At 41.1% G+C, this 18,534-nt stretch overlaps 1 protein-coding gene across 1 annotated transcript in view; it reads right to left on the bottom strand.

The window, feature by feature from the left end:
- The window catches only part of TRPM6 (transient receptor potential cation channel, subfamily M, member 6), a 130,309-nt gene that overhangs the window by 39,676 nt on the left and 72,099 nt on the right, over nt 1-18,534 (bottom strand). The window contains exons 24-27 of the mRNA XM_012644416.1: nt 15,698-15,891; nt 11,723-11,855; nt 2,359-3,506; nt 2,064-2,176 (exon numbers count right to left, since the gene is read on the bottom strand). Of these exons, the coding sequence (XP_012499870.1) occupies nt 2,064-2,176; nt 2,359-3,506; nt 11,723-11,855; nt 15,698-15,891 (1,588 nt within the window). The remainder of the gene's footprint in view (nt 1-2,063; nt 2,177-2,358; nt 3,507-11,722; nt 11,856-15,697; nt 15,892-18,534) is intronic.

Consider the following 18,534-nt stretch of genomic DNA (forward strand, 5'->3'; position numbering starts at 1 on the left):
TCACTACAGATCTCACAGACAATAAAAGGATAATGAGAGACTATAAAGAATATTATGTCAATAAATTCAACAACTTTAATAAATTCCTTGGAATATACAAATAAACAAAGCTCATTCAAGAAGAATTAGATAACCTGACTAACCCTATATCTATTTCAGAAATTGATTTGTAGTTAAAATCTTTCCCACAAAGATGGTTTCATTGTTCAATGCTACTGAATATTTCAGATTGAAATAATATCAATTCCTTACAAATTCACCCAAAAAACTGAAGAAGTGGGGATATTTCCCAACTTATCAAACCCAGAATCACCTAATACTAAAACCATATGAAAATATTACAATAAAAGTGAACTAAAGACAAATATCCCTCAAGAATACAGATGCAAAAACATCTTAGCAAAATTTTAGCAAAATGGATGCAATATATAAAAAAAAAATACGTCATGGCCAGTGGGGTTCATCTCAGCAAAGCTTCATCTGTATTAACAGCTGCTCCCCATCATTTGCATCACCACCTCCTGTCAGATCAGCAGCAGCATTCGATTCTCATAGGAGCTCAAACTCTACTGTAAACTGCATGCGAGGGATTTAGGTTGCGTGCTCCTTACGAGAATCTAATGCCTGATGGATAAGAGGTGGAGCTGAGGCAGTGATGCTAGTGCTGGGGAGTGGCTGCAAATACAGATTATCATTAGCAGAGAGGTTTGACTGCACAATAAATGTAACGCGCTTGAATCATCCTGAAACCATCCCCCGCCATCGCCCTTGTCCCTGGAAAAATTGTCTTCCATGAAACCAGTCCTTGGTGCCAACAAGGTTGGGAAGTGCTGCTGTACAGGTCTGTAGCCTAGGAGCAACAGGCTATAACACATAGCCTACGTGTGCAGTAGGCTATACCACCTAGGTTTCTGTAAGTACACTCTTATGATGTTCACACAATGACAAAAAAGCATTTCTCAGAAAGCATCCACATCATTCAGTGATGCGTGACAGTACAGATGACAAACAAACACATGAAAGATGCCTTGCAGCATTAGTCACTATAGAAATGCAAATGAAACCACCATGAGATACCACTACACACCCACTCATATGACTAAAATTGAAAAGACTGAGAATACTGATTGGTGAGTCCTGTGGTTTGAATGTTTGTCCTCTCCAAAACCGATACTGAACCTTAAACCCCAGTGTAACCATATTAAGAGGTGGGCCTTCAAGAGGTGATTGGGTCATGAGGCCCCTGTGTCTTGAATGGATTAATTCATTCATGGATTAATGGACTAATGGGTTATTGAAGGAGTGGGTTAGTCATCAGGAGAGAGAGTCTGTTATAAAAGCTAGTTTGGCTGCTTTCATGAGCTCCCTTGCCATGTGACACCCTGCACCACCTTGGGACTATGTAGAGAGTCCCCACCGGCAAGAAAGCTCTCACCAGATGTAGTCCCTCTACCTTGGACTTCCCAGCATTCAGAACTGTAAGAAATAGTAATAAATCTCTTTTCTGTATTAATTATCTAGTCTCAGGTATTCTATTAAAGCAACACAAAACAGACTAAGACACAGAGAATGTGGAACAGCTGAACTTCTCATAGACAACCCGTGGGCATACACAATGTTACAATCACTTTGAAAAGCAGTTTGGAAGTTTCTTCAGAAATTAAAAAACTGCTTACCCCATAACTCTGATATTCCACTCCTAAGTATTTACCAAAGAGAAATTAAAACACAGGTCCACAAAAAAAGATTTGTACACAAATGTTCATAACAGCTTTTTCTGGAATATCCAGAAACCGAAAACAATCCAAATGTCCTTCAGTATGTGAGCAGATAAATAAACTGCAGTATATTCACTTTAATGACCCAAATTTATATCTTCACTCCTTCCTGTAGAATGCTATTTTGTATAGGTGACAGTTTACAATAAAGAGAAATGAAGCTAAGATAGGCCACTGGCTTTTATAACAGATCCAATCTCGTGATAACCAACCCATTGCTTCCTCCATAATTCATTAATCCATTAATTTTCCCAAAACCTAAAAGACAGAATAGCGTACACTTACTGGCACCTGTAGTCTTTGTGTATTCTTCCTTTTCTTCGACAATCTCTTGTCTTTGGCTAGCATCTTTGCTGTCATCCAAGCTGACTGCCCTATTTCCGAGGATCTTGAGAGATCTGTAAGGGAAATGGTCTACATGAGAAAGTTTATGACAGGATGGGAGGCCCATTTTGATTTACAGAAAAAGCTGAGAGAATGAGAAGACTTTGAATGCAGTTAAGAGTCATAGATTTTAAAAAAAAATGGTAGCAATGCAAAGGATTTAATACTGTTTTTTTAAAAAATGTTTACTCCTTACTTTTCATCTTACGGCTCTTCATCAATTTCTCTTCCTTGTGGAATCTAAAGCTATGGCTCCTAGTGAAAGGCCTGTCTCTGTGGAGAGAATTGATCCAAAAGGATGTGTTTAGCTGGAGCCATGGTCCCACCTTTGAGCAATCACTACTCGGGGCCAATCTTGTTGAAGAATTATCAGATAGGGAGCTGCCCTGGCTCTGCGACTGGCATTGTTCACTCTGAGTGAAGTCACTGTTGCAAGTGGAGGGCAAGGAGGTTTGCCATTTTTTCTTGATGCTAAACACACCAGTTTCATCACCTTCTGAAAATGCCCAGTTCACATATCCACCTCCGGTCTGCATGCTCTTGATTTGGGAAGGAAGAGAAGTCACTGTCAGGGGTGCAGATGTGCAACTCAAAGTGGGGAGAACTTGCTCCACCTTGCCTGGCTTGTCTGATATCTGAGCGATTGGCTGGTACTGCTCCCTGGGCTCAGCCACTGATGCCTGGTCTGTGACAATGGGGGTCTGCCAAGTCGGATGAACAGGAACCTCACTGTGCATGACCTGTTCGGCTGCCAGCACATCTGCACCTCCTTCCACAGGTGGTCTGGACAGAGGCAAAACAGTTTCTACAGGAAAAGGAACTTGCTTTAGACTAGAAGGGACTGGGAGAAATTGGCCATACTTTGAGGGTGCTTGCCTATTAGGAGACACCCCAAAAGCAACTCTCCTATTTTCTGTTTCTTGCTCTCCCTGGTCATCTCTTACATTCAATGCCTCTCTCTGACTATCTGTAATCTCAGGAAGAGCCCCCCTCTGCACTCTTGGGGGATGCTGGCCTCTGGCCAGGCTCCTCAGCAAAGAAGGGGGCATGCTATAATACTGGTATTTCTTCTTCCCAGACATCTCCATGCTGCCTAGAACCTCTGCACAGATGATATTGCTCCAGCTGTGGGGAAGGTTTCTGCAAGTAGAATGTTTTCTGTTGGCCAGGAGAGCCTCATCTTCTTGCAAGGTGTCAACAGCAGACAGGACTTTTAGAGTATCCACAGTCAGGGCAGAGAGGTCCTGCAGGTGTCCCACCTGGCTGTCCAAAGACATTAAGGAGTCCTTTATAAAAGACACTTTTTCATTCATTTCTTTCAGCTGGAAGTACATCTCTGTAACCCTAATGGTGAACGGAAGGAGAAAAGCAATAAACACATTAAGTTGGTGGGGATTTGCCTTGTTCTCTCCTGCCCTGCTTCTATCCTTAGGTGGCTCCTCAGACTGGGCTGCTTCCCTGAGTTAGGCCTGTCTTCTGCCTTCTTCTCTCTCCGATATATATTCTAAGCCCAGGCGATCTCCTCCACTCCTATAACTCCCATCATTACTCCAAGGAGGAAAAATCACAAATCTACATTTCTAGCCCTTTATTTCCTTCTAATATCTCCAAACCACATTTCCAGCTTCCTGCTACTTATTCCTTCAATCATCTGATCAATCATCCCATTTCCATTCATTAATATATTTATTTATTTACATGACAAACACTTGAATACTTCCTATTGGCAAACATTTCACTATTTTGACAGGAAAAGGAGATCCTGAGGAAGAAACTAGATAGAATGACAGGAACAGAATTAATGATCAAATATGTAATTAAGAAAAAAAAAATTACAGGTCTTTAAAAAAAAAAAACAAAAAACTCCAACTCTACAGTTCAAACAGGCTTCCCAATCTCCAAACAGAATCCATTTCAAAAGACCTATATTCAGCCTGGAGCAAATTTTTAAGATGACTTTGCATAGTTTAACCCAAGACCATGACATCCAGCTATTGACTCATGTGTGGGCAACAAAATACATCTTCGGTTGTGCAAGTGCAAAAATAAATTGACAAATCCAGGAGGTGAGATATACTACAGTGTATCACTGGCCAGGTCTTTAAAAAAAAAAAACAAAAAACTCCAACTCTACAGTTCAAACAGGCTTCCCAATGTCCAAACAGAATCCATTTCAAAAGACCTATATTCAGCCTGGAGCAAATTTTTAAGATGACTTTGGATAGTTTAACCCAAGACCATGATATCCAGCTATTGACTCATGTGTGGGCAACAAAATACATCTTCGGTTGTGCAAGTGCAAAAAATAAATTACAACTATTATGTACCCACAATAATTTAAAATTTAAAAAATTATAAGTGGAATTAAAGGTAACAATTTTATTTAGAGAAAAGTGGAGAGTGAAAGAAGAAAATGTTGGTTAATATTTATCTGTACAATCTGTGTAAATATCTCTATAGGGGGATGTTTTGTTTTGTTTTCCGTACTCCAAAAAAGATATGTTGAAGACTTAACCCCAAAACTCCAGAATGTGATCTTATTTGGAAATCAGGTCTTTAAAGAGGTAATCGAGTTAAAATATAGTCATTAGGCTAGACCCTAATCCAGTATGGCTGGTGTCCTTATCACAAGGAGAAATTTTGACACAGACACGCACAGAGGGATGACAGCGTGAAGACACATGGGACACATTAACCATCTACAAGACGAGGAACGCCAAGACTTGCCAGAACACCAGAAGCTAGAAGAGGCAAGAAAGGATTCTTCCCTCGAGACATCAGAGAAAGCATGGCCCTGCCAACATTCAGATTTTGGAGTTCTAGCTGTCAGAAGTGTGAGACAATAAATTGCTGTTATTCTAAGATACGCAGTTTTTGGTATTTCGCTATAGCAGCCCTAGGAAACTAACACAGTTAGCTAAGCTTAACGATCAATTGAATAAATTACAACATATATCAGATTTGAGTACATAAAAAGAAATTTGTATGTGAAAATATAATACAAAATTTTAAAACAAAAATAAATTGGAAAACTAGAATTCTAACAAGTTTGATGAGGCACTGATATCCTTTAATAAATCAAAAGCTTTTTACAAAGTATTGAGGAAGAACATTACAAAGACTCCTGGGGACATGAACATATAGTTCACAAAGATACAATACAAAAGACATGGAAATACAGTAAAACAGTCAATCTCACTAGGGAATCAGAGATGAAAATTAAGGAGCTAGTGAGTTCTTCTGTAGTGTAACATTTGTTTAAAAAAAAAAGAGTAAAACAACTCAGTGATGGCACAGATGCCATCTTGTGACACAACACATATAAAGAGGCTGTAATTTCACCATGCTAAAGCAGAAAGGTACTTGTTACATTATGAGAAAGAATATTACACAGACATTAAGAATCACACTCACATTGTTGATAGTTATTTTCTTTGGCTGTTTCTGGTGGTAGATGAAGGACTGTGATGTCTGTTATGCTCTGTATTATATGTTTTTAAATTTGGTGTAAAAATTTTGTAAGTAGGCCGGGCACAGTGGCTCACGCCTATAATCCTAGCACTCTGGGAGGTCGAGGCAGGAGGATCGCTTGAGGTCAGGAGTTCGAGACCAGGCTGAGCAAGAGTGAGACCCCGTCTCTACTAAAAGTAGAAAAAATTAGCCAGGCGTGGTGGCATGAGCCTGTAGTCCCAGCTACTTGGGAGACTGAGGCAGGAGGATCGCTTGAGCCCAAGAGTTTGAGGTTGCTGTGAGCTAGGCTGACGCCAAAGCACTCTAGCCCGGGCAACAGAGCGAAACTCCGTCTCAAAAAAAATACTTTGTTAAGTAAAGAAACATTAAAAGTTAAAATATATTTATAAAGTATATGCAATTATTTGGAGGAAAGGTTTTTGATATGTAAGAGGGGGAAAAAATACAAACTTGTTTGGTTTTAACTGAAAATATATAGAAGACTAAATAGAAAAAAAGCCAAAATTTTCGGTGAGCTCTGTCTTACGATATTGTTTTTTCTTTCTTTTCTTCCTTTGTTTTGCTCTTCTACTTGAGGGGAGGGAATACAGTTCCAATTTCTCAATGAAAATCTTTGATAAACAGGATTAAAGTACAAACCAGCAAGAGAGGGAATCTAACCAACAGGTGCGTGGCTGACATGACCGTTGCAGAAATGAAAAATTATCTCCAGTCTTATTTGGGAGCAGGGAAAAGCGGTGATTATACCACAAGGAGGTTGACATTTAGTTGTAACAAATACTTCCCAAAATAGTGTTAGACTTCCCATCTCTAGAATACATCTCAAATCATAGGGATTGAAAGAACTTCTACTTCTTCTTATTGGGAGCTTTGCAAATAGGAATTTTAAAAAAAGGGGGGGTGGTATTTTCCATTTTTATTATATTCCATGTGGGTTAGAACCCTCTCTTTCTTGCTTCTGCTATAGAACTCAACTTCTATAAACTCAATAGAGGCTTAACAAATGCTTTCTGACCTTCTGGAATCTGCAAAATTAGAATTGGCAAGGATGATGTGGGAAAGAGCACAAAATATATGTATATTCCTTTCCAAATATGCTTAATTAGAGCCTCTCCATCCAGTGCACTGTTTCATCTAATTCAAAAAACGGTACAGTCTGAACGGCAGTAATGAAGACTCATTAAGTTCCATTAGCAGCAGTCACATCGAATGCATACAATAGCAACCAGCAGCTATTCACAGCAACAGGTAACACGCTTCAATAGAAACCTGTTAGACAAGTAACCTGGTCACCTTCAAATCAGGCCCTCTTGCTTTTACGGGTACTTATTCTCTAAAGCTCAATGTCCTGTGAAGCATACTTTAATTATATTCCCAGACCACCAGCTACATTAATTTGATCTAGCCTCTCAGTCATTCTGACACATAAAATAAATTCTTATAATTTTAGTTCCCTCTGTGCAAAGTATGAGGATAAAGGAAAGACAAGAATGGTAATTGTTTTATTGGAGGCCTTTGAACAAGATACTTCAAAATGAGATAATAGCAAGTATAATTATAATCATCATGAAAATCAGAGTGTTCACTGAGTGCTCACTATGTGCCAGGCATTTAACAAAGGTTCTACATGTACGATTTTATTTAATGCACATAACAACCCTATAAGGAGGCACTACTTTTGTCCCTTTCATAGGAAAGAGGTCGGGTCACACAGCCAGCACATGCCTGGCCAGGGAGCGAGTCGGGCACCAAGCACAGGCGGTCTGACTCCGTACTCAAAGGCAGTAAGCACTGCATGCCAGGACCTCTCAGCAATCCAACTGGGATCTCGGCGAGTTTCTGTTGGGGGGGCCTAGAGTCACAGGAAGCACTAAATGAACTTCACCAGCATTTCCCAGGCAGAGAGGTGTTCACAGACGTTCCTCAATAAGGTTTCACAGTCAAACAATGAAGGGGCTTGCTCAAGCTGTAACTCTCTACCATTGAGTTACAATGCACATTATGTTAAAGCAAGGAAATTAAAAACCACAGCATTTCCCAAACATAATGCACTCGAACATGCTCAATGTGAAAAAATAACTAAAAACGTCTTACTCCACAGAACAGAGAGAGGGAAAAGCTGGCTTACACTACTAGGGTCAAAAAAGAAGCTAGTGTTGCAAGTAGGAAAAGAAAGCAAGGTATAAAACAGCCTTACCACACTCTCTTTTTTTCCACTTTCACAACTCACTTAATTCTAGAAGGAGTAACATTCGTTGGGTGGTCAGGCAGGTGGTGGGGGAGTAGGGGATGGATGTATTCATACCTTATGGGGGTGCTACGCACCGTCTGGGGGATGGACATGCTTGAAGCTCTGACTTGGGTGGAGCAAAGGCAATATATGTAACCTAAACATTTGTACCCCATAATATACTTAAATAAAAAAAAAAATTCTAGAAGGATGTAGGCAATTGCTTCTTCAGAGGTAAGCAACATACAAATATCCTCCTGATCTCTTTTCCCTCCCTCTTCAAACTATTGCTCAGTTACCTCAGGAAATAGTCTCCCTTCCCTCTCACACCTCATTTATGAGCTCCCCAGAAATGACATCAACAAGGATGAAGTATAAAAACAGCACCACTGGCCAGGCCCAGTGGCTCGCGCCTGTAATCACAGCACTCTGGGAGGCCGAGGCTGGAGTATCATTTGTAGTCAGGAGTTTGAGACCAGCCTGAGCAAGAACAAGACCCTGTCTCTACTAAAAATAGAAAAATTAGCTGGGCATCATGGCACAAGCCTGCTCCCAGCTGCTCTGGAGGCTGAGGCAGGAGGATCACTTAAGCCCAGGAGTTTGAGGTTGCAGTGAGCTAGGCTGACACCAATGCACTCTACCTGGGGCAACAGAGAGAGACTCTGTCTCAAAAAAATAAATAAATAAAAAAAAACAACAAAAAAAACTGCCACTGAGATAGCTCTATCAAGAGATAAAATTGACTATTTTGCAGTTAAATTAGAACTTCATTAAACTCCTTGGAAGTATCCATAGTTTTCAGAAGCTACATACCCATCTACTTTCTAATCCTCTCCTCAAATCCCAAGAAAAGAATCTAAGAAAATATAACAAGATATGATCATTAATGTTCTTAGGGTTCTATTATTATCATTGAATTATTTGTTTATAAATATCTGGCTCTCAAGTTTTCCCTCTATATCACTTGGCTTCTGGTACCGCCTTCTCTTCGCTCTCCTTATACTGCTCTGCCCAGTTCTTGCTTGTCTCCTCCGTGAGTTCCTCTTTCCCTGTCCATTGCACAGGTGTTCGCACCACCTGGGGTTCAATCCTCAGCCCACTGAGTTTCCTCACTCTACTTGTTTGCTGGGCACAATCACTTCCTCTGTCATACTTCAGTTTCCTGCAATGGGCAGATGACTCCTACAATTGACTCTTCCCAAAGGCAGATGATCTCCTTGTCCAAGTCTTCAGATTCATGCATCCAAAGACCCCTGGACATCTCCAGCTAAATGTGCCACAAGAATCTTCAGCTCAAGAAATCTACATTGTTTTCTCCCCATACCTTTTATACATTCTTTATCTGGATGGCACCTTCTTTCAAAGCTTGATTACCCTGGCTAGAGTCGTCCCGGACTCTATCCCCTCCCTCAGCTCACATCTAGTCCCCAACATGTCTCAGGAATTGTCCTTTCTAAATATGTCTCATTCATCCCTTCCTTTCGCTCCCGCCATCACTAACCTAGGCTGGGCTGGGGGCTCACCGTGCGCTGCACCATTCTCTCAAGGGGTCTCCCTGGCTCCAGTTCTGACACCGAAATCCACATTATCACCGAAGGCAAATCTGTCCATAGCACTGGCCACCTAAAAGCCTTCCTCAGCTTGTAGTTTAAAGTAAGGAGCTCTCCATGAACTTGTCCTAGTTTATACTCTTGGGGGAAGAGAGTAGGCTGTCTCGACCCCATTTTATCTATTTATTTCCCTTTTCTTAAGGTTTGGAAGGGGATTTGTGTTTAAAAAGAAATTATACTCAATTTTTTGGAGTCTATTTGTGCAAAATAACAGATAACTTTCATTGCACCCTTTCTATGAGCACACTGCCACATGGCTCATCTACGTTATCTCATTCATCTTTACAGCTCTAAGAGGCAGGTCTGTTTTCATGTCCATTTTACATATAAGTAAACTAAGGCCCAAAGAGGTTCAGTAAATTTGCCCAAGTACAATAGCTAGTAAGCGGCTGCAGCGGGACTTTGTCCCAGCTCCATAAGCTCCTAACATGGGTGTATGCTACATACAAAACTGAGAACCAAGCTGGCCCACAGGACTCAGTGAGCACAGCCGTAAAGTGGGCAGACTGTGTCGAAGAGGGAAAGGGAAGTCATACAGCTGAGACCTAAAGATATTGTTTAGATAAAATAGGATCTGGGGGGGTCACAAATCTACCATATTCAACTTTGAATATCCAACTGAGTTTGATATTCAATTTTTTCTCACTATTAAATTTGATCTGAAATTTAATCACCTACATAAACACATATTTACATGAATATGGTACCAATAGAAAAGTCCAGACTTATATAAATAAGACTTATGCCCATAGTGAACCATTGAGAAAACTCTTAATGTGATTCAGTTTTAAATAAATAAATCCATGTCTAAGGATTCACATCTATCTATGTGATATTTGGACATGAGAAAAAAATACTTGTGTAACAAGGTACAACATTTTATAGTCAGTTCCATCTATATTCAAAAATGAAGGAACACATTTAACTTCTGTCAATTTGCTTCCACTTACAAGAGCAATTCTGTGTTTTAAAAAATGCATATCATCACATATAGTCTTGCATATTTTAACACGATCCATGCGCCCACAGTTAGCAATGCATCCATCCACAATAGCTTTTGTCCCATTATAGTTTCCTAATATGTGCACTTTCTCCAACACATCTCCTCTTTCCCCAAACCTCCCACTGCCCTCCCTGCACCACCCTCCTCCCCGCAGTCACACGCACCCACAGGCGCTCTCGGCGGAGGACTTTGCCTCGAGAACTGTGTGCGCACTCCTGTGTCTGCCTCCTCTCGTACCCTGACCACACGCTCTCCTGTTCCCTGCTTGGGGGAACATCCCAGACCCTCCATTAACCTGCCCCTCAATGGCTTCCCTTCAACAAATGGCCTCCTCCCTCCTGCTTCTGCAGTTTCTCCCCTGCTGGTGGATCATCTCTAGGACAACACAACTGTATTTTGTTATTTCCACGTGAAGCAAAACAAAAGGCAAGAACCTCACCATGTCCCTACATCCCATCTCGCTGAAACTCCTCCCAAAAGCCAACTGTAGTTGCTGTCTCCACTTCTATTCTCTCTTCACCCCCTTCAGTGAAGCTCCCACCAACTCCACTACACAGCAATCACTATTCAAGTGCCCAGCGACTCCTCATCCAACTAGCACACTGGACTCTACCTTGTCGGGGGCCTACCCCTGCTGCTGGACACAGCGTGCTGCCCCAGCCGGCTGCACGTGCTGCTCCTCCTGCACTACTCTGGTGCGCCGTTCCACCGACGCCCCTGGCTGGCCCCCTCCCCTCACTTCCTTCAGGCCTCTCCTCCCCACATTCCTTAGAGCAACCTTCCTGCACCAGACAGTCCAACCCAACCCCCAGCTCTGCCAGGTCCCACACCACCATCATTTTCTATTCTTTTAAACTACCTATTTTTCTTCATCACTCTTTTACTGCCTGATATTAAATTACATATTTTTATGTGTTTCCTTGCTTACTTTTGTTCCCCACTCCCTTTGTTTCCCTCACCACCTACAAACACACACACATTAGAACACAAGTCCTCTGAAGACAGGGACTCTAGTCTCTTATTCACCATTTATCCCTAGTATAATAACTAGAAGAGTGCCTGGAACATAGTAGATGCTCACTAAATAAGCATTGGTTATGTGAATATTATATGCTATTAGATGTTTCGAATTTTTGAGAAACCAAACCTCTGGGATTTGAAAGCGGATCTTTCTACTCTTTTAGACATTCTAGTAGAATCAGGTTTTGGTAGCAGTTTGGGAATGAGAAAGATACATAGCTGTCACCTTTCTGATGTCACTCGGATTCGTTCCTCACAACTACAATTCAGATTTTCCGTCTTCTCATGGAAGTATTTTTCTACACACTGCTCTTCAAAATCATGAAGTTTTTTCAGATCCTCCTTACTCAGGTAGAGTTCTGTAAAAATAAGTATGGTGCATAAAAAGAATCATTACTTGCCCTAAACAGGAAGCTGGCACAGAGCTTGAGCTTCTTCCACTTGTGTTGAAAATGATAAATTATAGCTTGTGTGACAAAAGTTTGCTGCTTTGTCACACTGTATTCCTGATACTAATGGAGAAGCATTACATAGAAACACCTGGAAACACCAGTCTGAATCTCTCCTACTTATTCTTTGAAAATGACTCATGTATAGAATCATTTCTCGTCAATATTTTCGTAGGTTAGAATGTTTTCACAGATTAACAAAAATCACCACATTTATATACAAATAGGGAAAGAATCTGATTATCTCTTTTTTTCTCTCTCTGCCAACTCTTTTAGCTCCCAAAATGATGATCAATGACCTACAGGTTAAAATCAAGGTTAGAAGAAGGTAAGGTCTATTGAAATTAATCCACTAAGTATGAGAAAGTTTTACCTTGTTATTCTGAGTTTGTATACACAAAGTCCTTCTATTGAAAAAAGAGACATCATCATCACTGGTCAATGGCTAATTGAGGCTGTAGCATTCCCTGACATCATTATAATTATGATAATTATATCATCTATAATGTGTCATTGAAAGACACATCTGGCCGGGTGCAGTGGCTCACGCCTTTAATTCTCGCACTTTGGGGAGTCAAGGCAAGAGGATTGCTTGAGGCCAGGAGTTCAAGACCAGCCTGAGCAATAGAGTGAGACCTCATCTCTACAAAAAATTTTTAAAAATTAGCTGGGCATGGTCTCAGCTACTTGGGAGGTTGCACCAGGAGGATCACTTGAGCCCAGGAGTTTGAGGTTGCAGTGATCAGTGATGACACCAATGCACTCTAGCCCAGGCAACAGAGCAAGATCCTGTTTCAAAAAATAAAATAAAACAAAATTTAAGAAGACAAATAATTTTGTGATATTATGAGGCTGATACAATTCTTCACCAAACTTCAACATTCACATTTGTTCTACCACGTTGTCTCTCACTCTTACCTAACAAAACAATACATCATCTTTTAATCAAGTTTCTAAGACTTTGAAAATATAAAAATGAAATGATAACCCTAAAAGGATAAAATTGGAAAATTCTCTTTCTTGAATGGTTTCACTCAAATTAAAACAAAAAGAACTAATACAGTTCTCCAAAATTTATTAAAAATACAGTTAGTCCATTATTTTCCAATAAAATGAAAAACAAAATGCTAATTTTAAATCAAAAAACATGGCTAAAATGAATGTTCAGCCATTAAATGTGTTCACCATTCAAATGCACATGTTTTCTGGTTTATATGGTGTGAAAGAGTCTTCCAAACACTGAAAAAATCTAGTCTCTCCCACCCCCACCCAACTATAATGTCCATTTGCATTAAAAAGTCTCCTGTGAGCGAGAAACTTTATGATCTGAGCCTTCTGTGGATCCCTGAGAGCAAACTATCCAAACAGCAGTTCCAGCAGGACACAGTGGCTCACATCTATAATCCCAGCTATTCAGGAGCCTGAGGCAGGAGAATCTCTTGAGCCCAGGAATTCGAGGCTGCAGTGAGCTATGATCACACTGCTGCACTCCATCCTGGGCGACAGAGCAAGCCCCTGTCTCTAAAATGCAAACAAAAAGCGATTCCATTGACAGGTGTAGCTTGCAGTGTGGACGCTTTCCTGTAACTGTCCACAAGGTGGCATTGCTGCCCCGTGTGTTAATGTCTTCACATAAAGGCTCGGAAGCAACTTCATGAAAATTCAAGAATGTTCCAGAGCTCAGAGTAAACTCACCTCTACCCATCAAAGAATTTACTTGAGTTTTATATGAAATCATCCTATAAGCCCACACCAAGGTGAGCCCAGGGAAGTTTCTTTCATGCAATATTAGGAAATCTGGGCAAATCCTAGTTACTTCCAGTAGCTGTCGAGTGGTTCACACTCTACTGTTAGGTTGCAAAGGTTCTGTAGCCAATGCCTAGAACCGCTCGCTATTAGAAGCCTGACATTTACAGTATAATTATAAGTCTTCAAGTTAACTTCAGTTGCGCTTTGGCCTCCACATAAAGGCTGAATCTCTTGAGGAGAAGAAATGAAAAAGAAAAAGAAATCTTCAAAGTGACTCAAGAGGAAAAGAAATGCTTCACAGAGCCAACAACCACAAGCAAAACATGTCACTCTGTCAACCCTAGAATAACACACTGCATAGGATAACCCTACGGACCCGTCTAAACATAAAAATATTCCACTGTAGCTCGTCTGAAACACCTGAAATCAGGAGTATTTTAGAATTGAGAATTTTTCTTTTCTACTTTTAGGAAGGTAATACAATAATATGCCATAAATGAAATGAAACCCCTAGGTAAGGCTAGGGCAATTCCTAAAATCAATCACATTACTATCTTCTGCAACAAAATTGATGAAAATTCACACTACAGGGGTAAAAAGAATAAATGATTTCAGCTCAGTCCCCATCAGCCTCTTCTGGCCAAATGAGTCTTTCTCCAATTATGAAGAAAAAAGAGACTTTCAGTTTTCAGAGATATTTTGGATTTAAGAATTGTGATAAAGGATTATAGATTTATGCCACCTGTTTCCAGTATAGCTAGGAATTATCTAGAAATGGGCCTGGTACTAATTGTGGAATTGCTTGATAGAAACTACAAAAGGGCCAGGCTAGGTGGCTCACGCCTGTAATCCTAGCACTCTGGGAGGCCGAGGCAGGAGGATCGCTTGAGATCAGGAGTTTGAGACCGGCCTGAGCAAAAGTGAGAGCCCGTCTTTACTAAAAATAGAAAAATTAGCCAGGGTGCGCGCCTGTAGTCCCATCTACTCGGGAGGCTGAGGAAGAAGGATCGCTTGAGCCCAGGAGTTTGAGGTTGCTGTGAGCTGAGCTGATACCACGGCACTCTAGCCTGGGCAACAGAACAAGACTCTGTCTCAAAGAAAAAAAAAAAGAATAGAAAGTGAAAAATATCTGTAAAACCACAATAAGCAATGTTCTTTTTTAACTATTAGTATGATAGCCACATCATGCAGTCAAGATTTGGCTACACAAGATGAACTAGGAAAAAAACATCAAATTATGTAGGCTTATGTTTGGAAAAAAAGAACTAAAAGTGAGAATCCATATTTCCACATCCTGACTCACTATGTTCCCCAGGCTGGAGTGCAGTGGCTAGTCATGAGCTCAATCATAACGCACTACGGCCTTGAATTCCTGGGCTCGCGCTATCCTCCTGCCTCAGCCTCCCGAGTAGCAGGGACGACAGGGGCACATCACCACGCCCAGCCTCTGAGTTAAAGTTCTTGAAAATAAGAACATCCATTTCAGAATCACCTCCGTACTCAGTAGATTACAGAACTAGAGAACCATGATTCTGGTTAATAAGTTAAGCAAAGTCTTGCTTATCTAATTCCCTGAGGCCCCAAGCCCTTCTGTAACTGCTTTCTATTTGAATTCCATCTTCCACAACAGAGAAAAAAGTACGTGTCACATGACTACTCTGTAGGAGATATTCTGATGAGTTCTCAGGTCTGCAGAGAAAACGTAGGTTTTCCAGGTGACGTACGGCCCTTACACGTTCGAACAGAGATTCTCTTCCTACCTATTACTTTCTTTCAAAGTATCCGTTAATCTTGGCAAAAGGCACTACGACGGCCTGACGACCACAGAAGGAGGTCAATGTACTTACTACGACCCAGCACCAGGTGATTTTCTGTTTCAATTTCAGTTAACTCCCAGAGCCTTCCATCCTGTGCCCTGAATTTAATTTACGATGCCCCAGGGTGTCTCTGCCTTGTATCTCCACCTTTTACTCTCTTCCCTTGCCTCACCAGTAAAAACTTACTTAATCCCACATCGCCCTCTTCTTGGTCACTGGGCGCTCGGCGGTGGCACAGGCGGCGGAGGAGGAGGCACACGTGGCTCAGGAGAATCAGAGGCGGCGGAAGCCAGGGCTTCTCGTGGTAGGTCATGATGTAGCGATAGCGGTTGTATTTCCACAGCTTATTTGAGATGGATTTCAGGTCTAAGTAAACATTGCTGTAAGTCGTAGTAAGAGAGGGACAAGGTTTTAATAGGAAATCCTGAAACATAACATTTTCTTCATTTTCCAATTTTTATGATTGGTTCCCCTGACATGACCAAGAGTTAGCCCATAAAAATAACATCCACTGCATTTATGATTCTTCTTCCACTGAATATAATACATCAATCACCTTTCACAATAAAATATGCTAATCAAAATAACAAGCGAAATGCAGAAATTACAGTCAGAAGAAAATGCAAGTATGTTCAATGTAATGAACAGAAACTGCCCTCTGGAACTCAACACTATTCTTGGTCACCATCTCTTCTCACATAAGAAGCTCTTTTTCAGTCCATAATTTATCCTTCATGGTAAACAGCTTTAATGTTCCTCTATATCATCAACCTTACGAAGATACCGTCCTAATGTCAAATGTGAGAACTGCTAGAATAATCCTAGTTAAAACACCCAGATGAAACAGTAGTAATGAAGAAGAAGAGAAAGGGAAGAAGAATCAATTCATCCTAAAATAAATCAATAAGCTGAGCTTCTACTAGAAGCTAGATAAATTATTTCAATTAACTTTACAGTAAAAGTAACTTCTTATTGGTAGGTCACTTTGGATTTTCCCTTTAACTATGTCAGTTATAATATGCAGATAGTATAGTGAATATTGATATTACAGCACTTATGCTAGAAGTAATAGTCGGGAGAAAAGTTATTCTAAAACAACGTATCATCCTTAACTTCTTTACTCAAGTATATAACAAGATATGGGGGTGGGGTGACACAATGGAACGTCCTCCCTCACATTTGGTTTAAGCTAACAAAAAATTTAGCTTCTTTAGAGAAAGATGGCAGAGTAGAACTTGAGGAGAGTGGCCAATTTAGCAAATAAAAACACAGGCAACCCTGAACCTGAACAGCGATAAAGAAAAGGAACCAGAAACATCCTGGAGAGAGCCAGTTCAGGGTAAGAATGGGGGGATGTTTCACAGAATCCATGCAGAAGGTGATGGAAACATGGATGACTGGGTCAGAACAGTAGTTCTCAAAGTGGGGTCTCTCCACCAGCAGCCTCGGCGTAACCTGAGAACATGTCAGAAATGCACATTCCCGGGCCCTGTCCGGGAACTACTGAATGAGAAACTCTAGAGGTGGACATTCTAGCAAACTGCGTTTCAGCAAACCCTCCAGGTGTGTCGTGCCAAACATGACTGCACCTTCCACCAGCAGGTGGCAACCTTCACAGTGGATTTGCAGGCTCTTTTTTAGTATTGGTCTGAAGAATTCTGTCTGTACACGGCTCCTGGGCAAGTAGCCAGATCTGGGGCTGTTCAGCTTGTTTGGTCCACAATGTGTTCATCTCTGAAGTGAGAAGACTGGTCTATGTGAGGATTCCTCAACCCCTCTTTTGATATTGGACGTTTCTGAGCAACAAAAATCTCACACCCTCTTATTTGCCGTATCACAAAACAGCTATAATAATTAAATGCAAAGAAATGTTATAAATTCCTAAAATGGTAGGGCTGAGAGAGATAAAAGCTATCTCATAATTTTGTAACAAGCAGAAAGGTATATCCTCCCCCATACATGTAACGTCATTTTTTTTAAGTATTCTGATTTATTTTGACTACTTCCCATCCCCTACCTTCTCTACTTTCTCTACTTAGATTCTATAAATTCTTACCTTTCTGTCTTCAGTGAGATAATCAATGAATAAAATACCTGGCACAGTGCCTGGCATATAAGAGGCATTCAGAAAACGCAAAATTCTTCCCATCACCTCACTTGGTTCCTTTCATCTGTTAAACAATTATGTGCCAGGCACTCTTTGCAGTATTTGGGATAAATTCATGAGCAAAAAAGGCAAAAATACTTGTCCTTGTGGAGCTTATATTCCAGTAGAGGAGCCACACAACAGAAAAACATAACACATAAATAAATTATAAAGTGTATTTGCATCTGTAATAGAAGTAGGTGTAAAGAGAGAAGATTAAGCAGGGTGAGGCATGCCAAGAAGACGGCAGAAGAAAGGGGCTGCACTTCTAACTGCAAGGCTCAGGCTAGACCTAAGCAAAAAGGGCCCCTGGGCAAGGCTGGAGGGGAAGGGAATGAGCCACAGCGGAAGAGCACTCTAGGCAGAGGAAACTGCAAGTACAAACCCAACAGTGTTGTGTGAAAAACTGTGCGCGGCCAGTGTGGGTGGAGAGGAATGGATTAGGGGGAGGAACAGTATGATGCACAATCTGAGAAGTCACAGGGAAGCCAAATCACACAGGGCCATATAGATCATTGTAGGAACTTTGACTTTTACCCAGAGGTGAATGGGGAGCTATTGAAGAGTTTGGAGCAGAGGAGTAACATCATCTGGTGTATGTTTCCAAAGGACCATTTGGGGCCAGGCACAGTGGCTCACGCCTACAATCCTAACACTTTGGGAAGCTGAGGCTGAAGGATCACTTGAGGCCAAGAGTTCGAGACCAACTTGGGCAACCTAGTGAGATCCTTTCTCTGCAAAAAGATAAAAGATTAGCCAGGCATGGTGGTGCACACCTGTAGTCCCAGCCACTTGAAGGGCTGAGGTGGGAGGATGGCTTGAGCACAGGAGTTTAAGGCTGCAGTGAACTATGATCACGCCACTGCACTCCAGCCTG

The sequence above is a fragment of the Propithecus coquereli genome, unplaced genomic scaffold (assembly GCF_000956105.1).
Source record: "Propithecus coquereli isolate 6110/MARCELLA unplaced genomic scaffold, Pcoq_1.0 Scaffold211, whole genome shotgun sequence".
Taxonomy (NCBI): domain Eukaryota; kingdom Metazoa; phylum Chordata; class Mammalia; order Primates; family Indriidae; genus Propithecus; species Propithecus coquereli.